The 10,845-nt window shown below is 38.4% G+C and overlaps 1 protein-coding gene across 1 annotated transcript; it reads left to right on the forward strand.

Annotated features, from left to right (window-relative positions):
- Positions 1 to 2,457: 2,457 nt before the first annotated feature.
- LOC133792553 (uncharacterized) lies at positions 2,458 to 3,912 on the forward strand. The gene has a single exon (XM_062230459.1). The coding sequence runs from the start codon at positions 2,458 to 2,460 to the stop codon at positions 3,910 to 3,912; it is 1,455 nt and encodes a 484-aa protein (XP_062086443.1).
- The last annotated feature ends 6,933 nt before the right edge of the window (positions 3,913 to 10,845 follow it).

The following is a 10,845-nucleotide window of genomic DNA, read 5'->3' on the forward strand; positions in this document are numbered from 1 at the left end:
TAGGGCTCGGGAATGGATCGTGCTCGGGGGTCGTCCTTTCTATTAAAGCATTTAGAATTAAGTCAAGAAAACTACACATGTGTAGGTAGATAGGATGGGACTAAGTGTTCCCTATATTTGTATGCATTATATGTGATTGTGAATATGATGGGACTAAGTGTTCCCTATATTTGTATGTATTATATGTGATTGTGAATATGATGGGACTAAGAGCTCCTTATTACTATATGAATGTCATGAGGTGGTATTATGCCACAGGAACATGTGATAGATGGCCTAAAGGTGCCGAAATGAATACTTGCACACAGGACGCGGATCGGACACTGGTATCCGAGGACAGCTTATTATCACTGAGCTCGGTTAAGCTGGCCGGGTCAATGGGTATCTCACTAGGATTGGCTTAAGTGAGCCAAAGGCAGTGACTTAAATAGAGGGTACGACCTGCGTGCATTGATCCTAGTTATTATTTGATTTATGTCTGTTATGGATTATTGTCTATGACTTGATGATTATCTGGAGTTGAGTTATTGGTTATTGACCAGTGAGCTACCTTGAATGTATTTTATTTCTTGATGGAATTGATTAATGTTTTGTAATTATTGGATTATACTATGGGAATTGTTTAGCTACTAATACTGTTATGTTATGATATTATGTTTTCTTGCTGGGCTTCGGCTCACGGGTGCTACATGGTGCAGGTAATGCTAGTTGGGCATGAGTTGGAGAGCTTTGGGGGCGAGGTGTACATTGTCAGCTACTCGGCCACCACGGTCGAGGGATTGTATAGGAACGGGAACCTAAATTGTAAATTTTTCCATTAGAGTGGCTTAGTTATTAAATTGTTAGTGAAAATTTTGTACTTACAATATTTTAAACACGGTTTTGGGATCCCATGTATCAAACCTGTGTTTTATTAAAATTCAACCATTTATCATCAAAATTCTTTTTAACCAAACCTATTTATGTCACTAGATACACATTTTCATTCAAACGACTTGATTAGCAGGTCCTGCACTATTTTAAACACACAGTGTAATGGCCTTGGTTATCCAGGGTGTTACAACTTGGTATCAGAGCGGGTGTGATATCTCTCTCTCTCTTCCCATGGCTTGGAAGAAGAAAGGTATATCGAAGCCGACGAAGATTTCCGATGAGGTGGTGGACGACCTCCCTTCGATCAAAGTTGAGGTACCTGATCTGTTACCTGATGAGGATTTTCATGATCCATGTGATGAACTGGAGCTAGAGTGTGGTGTTGAGGTGCAGCGGGTTGGAAGTGCGAATTGTTCTCCTCCTACTCCAATGAATTGGGCTGAGGATGCGGAGGGTTCTGAATTCCAGAGATCTGCTAAGGAAGTGTGGAGTAAATTTTAGTCGAACTAGGTACCCACGCCCTCTACTCGTCTGAATTATACTGAACCTATGAAATTGGGTGACCAAGTTGTGGCCCGATTAGATATGGAGGAGTTTGAGATTGAAGCTTCATTTTGGAAGAATGCGATTGTTTGCATTGTCCTGGGAGCTAACCCTCCTTTCCGAGTATTTGAAGGATTTGTCAAGAGAATTTGGGGCAACTTGGGTGTTGAGAAGATAGTGAGAATGCATTCTGGTTTTACCCTTGTTAATTTTAGGGATGAAGCTACAAGGGACCTGATTTTGGAAGCAGGAGTTATACACTTTGATAAAAAGCCTGTGGTTCTTCGTCCTTGGACACCAGATATGGACTCTATGAGAATGGTCAAGTCGGTTTCGGTTTGGATTGGGTTTGCAATACTGGGGAAAAAATAGTCTCAGTGCTATGGTGAGCACAATTGGGAGACCGGTTATGGTGGATAAAGTGACACAAAGTAGATCGATGGTGAAATATGCGAGGATATTGGTGGATATGGAGATTACGGATCATCCTATGAAATCTATTTCTTTTATTAATGAAAGGGAACAAATCACAGAACAAATGGTGGAATATGAATGGCTTCCCTCTAAGTGTGCTACCTGCTCGAATTTAGGTCATATTCTGGCAAATTGTAACAAGAATACTGGTTTTAGTTGGAGGAAGAAATCTACTGATGAGAATGGTACTAGTACAGACAAGATCATATCCAAAACAGAGGAGGTTCAACAACAATCGGAGTCTGCTATTCCTGATCCCAGAGCTTGCATTGCTTCTAATATTGGAGAGGAAGAGAGGGCTAGTAGTTCTCTAAAGCAAATTGCTTCCAAGGTTATTAGTGATGTTCAGGATTTTTCAGAAGCTACTCAGCAAACTGGAAAAGGGAATGCTGAGGTTGCAGGCAGCTGGGTGTTAAATGCTCACAAGTCAGATTTCGTTCAAGGGAAGGCTAAATCGGGCAATGGATATGCGGTGCTGCAAGATACAGGGATTGGTCATTTGGTCACTAATTCTATCCCAATTCAGTGAGGGAAGTTTGCAATATGATAGGGTGGAATGTGAGGGGTATGAATAAAAAGGATAAGCAAAATGCTATTCTTAGTATTTGTAGGGAGAATAAGGTTGGTTTTGGAGCTTTCTTTGAGACTAAGTTGAAACATGAGAAAATTAAAGAAGTTTTTGAGAATAATTTTCACAATTGGGATTATTTTTCTAGTCCTATTGTTTCTGGTAGGATCTTAGTTGTTTGGCAAACTAAATTTGTGAAGGTTGATATATTGCTTGAAGATCCCCAACTTGTCCATTGTAGGATCAAAGTGAGTGGCCAGCAGGAATTTTTCTTTGCTACAGTGGTTTATGGTAGCAATTCCATGGGGGAGAGGAAGCTTCTTTGGGATAAATTAGCTAGTATTGGTCAATTAAAGTCTCTTTGGATAATTTTTGGGGATTTCAATGCCATGTTTAGCTACCAAGATAGGATTGGTGGGAGACAAGTCCTTGCTAAGGACATAGCAGATGCTCAAGATTGGTTGGCTTTAGGCCAAGTTGAGAAACTTAAGTGTGAGGGTGCTCCCTATTCATGGACGAACAAACAGGAGGCAGGAGATCGTATTTTTTCTAAGTTAGATAGAGTGTTTATCAATGATCTATGGCTGGATGTTTTTCCGAAATCTGAAGCTCGCTTCAAATGGGACTGCATTTTTTATCACAGTTTCTGTGTGATTCGTAATCAAGAAGTTAATGGTGTGGGATTTATCCGTTTTCGTTTTGGTAACCACTGGATGCAGTATAGAGGCTATAGAGAAGTTGTTCTTCACTGTTGGAATGCACCAGTTGTTTCTGGTGGAGGTCTCAGCAAGATAATTCAGAAATTATATCGGGTGAAGCATACTTTGAAAAGGTTTAACAGTGAGGAGGTTGGTGATATTGTTTTGAGTTATAAGAAGGCCAAGGAGGAGTATAGTAGAGTTCAGGAGGCTCTGGCTTCTAATCCTTCAAACATGTCTCTGCTTCATTCGGTTACTCAAGCCCAGCTCAATGTTTCAGTTTTGCTACGCTGTTATGCCAGTTTTCTCAAACAGCAGAGTAAACTTAATTGGATTAAGTTTAGTGATGATAATTCGAGATTTTTTCATGCATTTATGCGAAAAAGAAGAGTTGATAATAGGATTTCTTCCTTCACAATAGGAGGCAAAACTGAAGAGGATTATTTTAAAGTTGTAGAGCATTTCCTGTCTCACTTCAAGAAGTTTATGGGGAAAGGAAATTTGGCTTCAGTGGCGATTGATCATAGTTGTTTCATGCAGGGAAACAGATTGTCTCTGGATCTCCAAGTCAGACTTCTGAGACCTTTTACCAAGAATGATGTGAAGAAGCTCTATTTAGCATTCACTCCTATAAAAGTCCTGGTTTGGATGGTTTTGGCTCAGGATTTTTTACGGGGTTATGGTCAGATATTGGTGCTGAGATTACTTCTGCAGTGTTGGATTTCTTTCATGATGGTTACTTGCCGAAGGATTTGAATGAAACTGTAATTTCCCTTATCCCTAAGCTTGCTAATCCGTGTTCAGCTAGTGACTATCGTCCTATTGCGTGTTGTAACACTCTCTATAAGTGTATATCGAAGATGATTTGCTCTAGACTTTCGGAAGTGCTTCCCTTTCTTGTTCATAGTAATCAAGGGGCATTTATTAAAAATAGAGTTCTAGCTCATAATATTATGATATTCAAAGATCACCTCAAAGGGTATACTAGAAAGAATATTTCAGATAGATGTTTAATGAAGATTGATTTGAGTAAGGCTTACGACACAGTTGATTGGCATTTTGTGGAGGAGTTTCTTAAACATCTGTGTTTTCCCTCTAGATTTATTGGCTGGATTCTAGTTTGCTTAAAAGGTACCAAGTACAATCTGTTAATGAATGGGAGAATTCAGTGCTCCTTCAAAGGGGAAAAAGGCATAAGGCAAGGGGACCCCATGTCTCCTCTCTTGTTTGTTCTCATTATGGAGTACCTCACTCGTTTATTAGCTCATTACTCTGACAAGAAAGGCTTTGGTTATCATCCTTTGTGTAAACATCTTAGGTTGATTATCTTTTGTAAAGGTAATGTCAGTTCAGTGAGTAAGATTCATGAAGCCTTCTCTGCGTTTTGTGATGCTTCTGGGCTTTCTGCGAATAAATCTAAGTCCCATATCTATTTTGGAGGGGTGAAGGAGTCTACCAAAGCTTAGATTCTTGAGATGTTGCAAATGGAAGAAGGCTCCTTTCCTTTGAAGTACTTGGGAGTTCCTCTTCGGCCCACCAAGTGGAAGGCTTCAGACAGTGGGGTTATTCTGGATAAGTTGAACAAGAAGCTTAATTGTTGGGCGAGTAGGAACTTGTCTTTTGCTGGTCGTGCCCAACTCATACACTCAGTATTGCTTGGTATTTGGAATTTTTGGATGAGTATATTCATTCTTCCGTCCAAGATTACTGCTGCCATCGATAAGAGCTGTCGAGAGTTTCTTTTGGGAACTAATGGGAATAGAAGTAAGTTGCATCTCCCATCATGGGAAAAATTTTGTCTCCCTAAAAAGCTGGGTGGTATTGGCTTCCGTGAGGGTAAGAAATGGAACTTGGCATTGATGGCTAATTTTATTTGGGCGATTTCTTCCAAGCAAGACTGCCTGTGGGTCAAATGGATTAGTTCCATCTATTTGAAGGAGTTTAGCGTCTGGAATGTGCCTATTAGTCAGGATATGAGCTGGTATATCAAGAAATTACTGAGGCTGAGACATTTCATGGATGAGGATAGCTTGATGCTAGCTGTTAAGGGAGGTAAATTTCATAGTAAACATTTCTATCTCTCTCTTGTTTCTGCGCAATCTGTGGGTTTTGCTGAGACAGTATGGAACAAGATTATTATGCCTAAGCACAAGTTCATTTACTGGCAAATTTTTAACAATCAACTGCTTACTAGAGACCATTTGAGCCGGTTTATACATATTACCTCTGTTCTCTGCCCTGTGTGTGATTCTGGCGTAGAAACACATAGTCATTTGTTTATGGAGTGTATATATTCCAGGAGAGTGTATGAGGAAATTGGTAGATGGCTGGGTGTTTTCCATTGGCCTGAATCTTATGAGGAGCTCACTCATTGGTGTTTATTGGCCAAACATAGCTTGAAGAATCAGATAATTAATGCTATTATAGCAGCTTCTTGGTACTTCATTTGGTGCAACAGAAACTGTTGCATTTTCGATTCAATTTGTAAAATGGCCAGTAGCCTTAGTTTGGAAGTCAAAGAAGTAGTTAAGTATAGAGTTTTGAGTTGGGGTTCTTTCTCTCATCACAAAAAGGATGTATATTTACGCCAAATTGTAGAAAGTTGGTAGTTGGTTCTGTGTAGTGTTTTTCTTGCTGTTTGTGTGAGTTTGCTGGCTGCTGGTATGTAGCAGCTGCTCTTTTTGTCTTGTAATTTTGGTTGGTTTTTGAATAAAATTTTTCTTTTGTTAAAAAAAAAAACTTGGTATCAGAGCGTCCTAGGTTTAAGGGTTCCTGGAGATAAGCTAGACATGTACACTCTCCGCTAAAGACAAGCTCGACTCAGGGTTCCATAATTGAATATATGAGATGGTATGTTCAAGCTTTTGATTAAAATATGAATGTATTATGTTGGATGACTATTGGGAGCATGATAACTGATGGGGCCTGGCCCCTGATTATTGCATGATGTGATGGAGGCGTGCTGATTAGCATTGTTGTTACACGTGAATGAATATTTTAAAGAGGGTTTGCATATTGATTGCTTGTGGATGATTGCCCAAGTTGAATTTATATGTTATGCTCGTTGATTAATTTATAAGAAGCATGAGAAGGTGTGAATAACATGGCAGCAATAAATTTGATAGCTAAGTGCATAGAAATGTGAATTAATGTCTATTATGTTCTATGTGTGTATGAATATTGTGATTTCTTGAACATGGATGTGGGTTGGTTCGGAGTGTGAACCTCAGAATTGCGAAGTTTTGTCAGCAGTGGCGGATGAACTCGGATTGTTTGCATTCAGGATGCTTAAGTAGACCTGGCATCGTAATTCAGGAGGGTTGCAGGTGATAATTGGGGTTGGAAACCTCCATCTAACCAGAAAGTCGCAGAGATGACCGCTAGCGTATGAGTAAATGATGTTGGTTCAGCATAAGGATACAGAAAGATAAAGGATATTAAGATTGAAGGCCTAAAAGGCGTTATCATCTGTTTGGAGAGGAATGTTTGGGTTGCCTAGGAATTGTTTAGTAGATGGGCAAAGTTAATTTCATTCTTGGTTGTATAGAGGTGAGGGGCCATATCTAAGGGATTGAGTTAAGTTATTGTGTCAGGAGAATGCTAGAGAATGGTATTTAGATTGAGTTACTGGCATGATGGATTGGAAAGAATTCCAATAGTGATTTGATAGAAGAAGTTATAAGGACCCAGTCTGAGCTGCGGAGATTAATTAATCCACGAGCTTGATTTGAAAGGATAAGGCAATGACAGCAGGTGTTAATGAGTTTTAGGAGTTGGATACTTCACTTTGGAAATTTATACAAGCGGTAATAGTTGGGATTAATGACCCACGTAAAGGTTAAATTCTGGAATGGTTTAGGGTGACAGGGTTGCCCCAATGTATTAGATCTTCGATTGTATTTAAGTAGAAGAGGGAACCAAGTTATATGAGATCTGTGGAATGAGATATAGAGCATGGATGCTACAGGGCAAGGAATGCAAAAGATAATACTTCTATTGGTAGAATTCAGTAAGGCAGACTCTCGATTATTGAGGTAGAAGGACCCAGACAGTTCTAGGACACCTAATTTGTGATGGGAAAGGAGCCTGATTGAAAAGGTAGTTGTCAAGATGGTGACGGGAACCAGGGAAGTTCTTTGGTATGCACCTAAGGAAAAGGACGCCACCTGAGAGGATGTCGGATGTGGGCACGACTTCTATATGAAATAATTCGATATGTTAGGATGGATTTCCCGGGGTGAGGGAACGGAAGACTAGAATGCCTCGTTACATTCGAAGTTCGAGGATGGTTCCTCGAAGATAAGTATTTAACTGGATAGTTTATGTTTTAGTCATGTAACGAGCTGGGAGAATTCAATGTTGAGATTGTTCCGAGAGGGAGTTCAGACATAGAGAGTATGCCTTAAGGGTACAATATGAAAGGCTGAAGAAAGTAGTATTTATTGGGTAGGAATTAGAAACATCTGGCAGATAAATTGGGATACAAGGAATCAAGAAGTTCACATTGAGAACAATAGAGTTCGTCTTAAGGAAGCCTCAACATGAGTCAGAGTGAAAGAGTTAATCTGTTAAGGAATAACCATGGATTGTAGGGGATATCACTTGGGAAATATTAATGAGACTGAACGGATACTAAGTCGACTAGTAGGAATTCAGATGGGTATAAAGAAAGATTCGGTACACTTCAGGATTGGACTACGAATAAGTTTGATATTAAAAACATTATGGAAGATAGTAATAACTTGACAGGAAGAATTACTCAAGCGGTCGAAGAAGTTGGACCTTGAATCCGATAGAGCATTGTATAGCGGGAATTTTTGGCATCGTCGGTTAAGAATGAAAGGTTTTAAGGTTGGGTACAAGATTGTAGAGTCCAAGAACTTTACTTAGCTAGTTAGATAGTAGTATTATAATACTAATAGTATTATCTTTATGACAATGGATTTTTGGTTCAGACCGGGATTTATTTGGACACTCATAGTAGTACTTGTAGATTTTCTAAGTTTAACCTATAGTTTTGGAATTTTAATTTTAACCTAAGGTTTGATTAATATGACTGATATTGAGGATAATATTTATTATACTATAAGGTTTAGATAAGAACCAATAGGATAATAGCACATGTTATGCATGGGTTTATTAATGATTAAGTATTTTGAAGGATTAAATTTATTAAGGTTAAAATTTGAATACTCTAAGGTCAGTCAGTAGCATTGAAAATGTTAGAGGGCTTAGTCAAGGCTGTTTACTCAATTCAAATTAAGCTTAAAATGTGTAATTTTGTGTTTAAATAATCAGCGTATGCCGATATATCGTAACTATAGGGGGCGATATATCGTAACACGAAGATATGAAAAACACGAAACAATGCACGATTGCCTCGGGCATACTGGCCCAGGCGATATATTGCCTATAGGGGGCGATATATCGCCCCTCTCAGCAAATTTTGAAGTTTTTGAAATCGTTTTCCATTCAACCCTTCAACCTCTTGATAAGTCCAGCACCTTTCTGAACGAGTCTTCACCCTCTGCTGAACGATAATTCAAATTATTTTCACTTAAAAAGCCATTATTTTTATTCAAGTTAAATTAAGATCTTTTCATTCCTAAACTCTATAAATAAGACCTAGTACCCAACCATTTATTCATCTTTTACTCTAAGTTCAGAGGCTGCAAGTTGCTAGGTGAGTGTGAGAGTGTAAACACTTGGGTTGGGAATCAATAGCTTGATCATCATAAGCTTATCAAACACTTGGGAAGTAAGATTTTATAGCATTTCGGTTCAAGGTTTATATCGGTCTTATAAGTCTTCAAGGTATCCCAAACTCTAGTCTGTTTCTGTACTTTTTCTTTAAAGTTCTCATAGTCTTCTACTCATTCTAACCTTATTCTTATTTTGGTTAGGAAATCTAAGTTCTTAAGCACAAGGTATTGGTAAGTATATTTTAATAGTATATATCCTTCATCTCTTTCATCTCTTTTTCTTCAATAGACTCACCCTTTCATAAATGGTTTATAGGAGTGTTCCAAAGTCCCAACTCTGTCCTCATATTCCGGTAATTTTGGTAAAGAAAATAGGATAGGATTTATATGTTATATGATTTTTATATGTTATCTTATGTTTTTATGTTATGAAATATGTTATGTTATGTATGTTTGTAGGCTTGGGCATATGACCCATATGACTAACAAGCCCCAAATGGATTATGGGCATATGACCTGCTTAGCTAGTAGGACCCCACTAATCTAATGGGAATATGACTTGTTTAGTCTATGGGACCCCAAGTAATAATGGCCATTATAGTATGTTTGTGATATAAGTGTTATGTTATGTTTTTATGTTTTTATGAAATTTATGTATATGGACTATGTGTTAGATTTTTCCTTGCTGGGCATTATGCTCACTCCTTTTTGTTTATATGTGCAGGAAAATAGGTCTTAGTGGCGGGAAAGGTTCTTGGAAGCTTGGAGAATGTGTATTGAGGCGGAATGGATTCAAGAGCCGAGCGTTTCGATTCGAGGATGTAGTTTTGTTTTTATGGTTTTTACATGTATTTTTCCGCACTTGTTATGTAATACCTTTTTATTTTAAATTATGTTATGTTTTGTTTTTAAACAATTGGATCCCATATCCTACTTGATATTTTATGAAAGTTTAACTTTTATTTTTACAAGTTTCTTAATAAAGTTATGGTCTTTTCACTTGTAAGTTTTATTAAGGATTAGTATGTATAGTTTTCGTTAATGGTCCAAAAGTCTAGAGTAGTTGGGTCATTACAAAGATGGGACAATCTCTCCAAGAATTGATCTATGATCTGGTTATTACCAGCTGGGGATCAAGGAAAGAGACATTTCAGGAATTTTTACTTGTACTGGGTAAGATGTGAGGAGTTGGTTACAAAGGTTCCAAATTGGTTCAAGTTTTAGCAACGCAGGTAAGTTCTCCAAGCAAAAATATAAGAATAGTATGGACAAGTCCTCTTCAGCTTCGTGAGCGTTATAGGTTGGACTACTTCCAGACAGAAGTGAAAAGTGAATGACTATTATGCATAAGACATTATCACCAATGAAGCAGGGTCACAGGTAAGGTTCTATGAAGTGTCAAGTTAGGTTTCGCCAGGGGTACTCAGAGTAGAGCTACCAGAAGAAGGGACAGGTATGAGAAGAGTTTATCTGAAGCTATAAAGAAGCTACTAAGTAGCATTTGAAGAACAGGAAGCATAACGAGACTGGCAAGTGCGTCATCTATCACAGAATTATCTTCGCGGACAACTAAACCAGAGATGTGAGGAGCAGTAAAAGTTTGAAGTGAGATTGAATGGATGATGTTAAATCTGAGTTCAAAAGACAAGGTAAGAGTTGATTGGTACCTGGTGATGCAGGAATATGTGTGTGTTATGGTTAAGTATAGAGGGATAGTGTAAAGGATCTAACCTATGTTATGGGTATGAAACTGAGGGGGTGCATCACAGTTTGGGCACGCCCAAGCTCAGATTGACGCGAGGATGGTTCGAGCTTCGCGGAAGATAAAAGAATGGAAACATGGTGGATAAACATGGAATGTTAAATTGACAGTTTATGGATAACTTAAGGTACTTGAGTGTTGGGTTATTAGTAAGAAAGATAGTCTTGAGACTAAAATTTAGTGGAACGCAATAGATGGAAGGTTGATGTTAAAAGTCCTCGACTG

The sequence above is a fragment of the Humulus lupulus genome, chromosome 7 (genome assembly GCF_963169125.1).
Source record: "Humulus lupulus chromosome 7, drHumLupu1.1, whole genome shotgun sequence".
In the NCBI taxonomy this organism is placed as follows: Eukaryota; Viridiplantae; Streptophyta; class Magnoliopsida; order Rosales; family Cannabaceae; genus Humulus; species Humulus lupulus.

Bases quoted from the DNA above. Each gene is read 5' to 3' on its own strand.
- LOC133792553 (XM_062230459.1), top strand. From the start codon at position 2,458: ATGAATAAAAAGGATAAGCAAAATGCTATTCTTAGTATTTGTAGGGAG.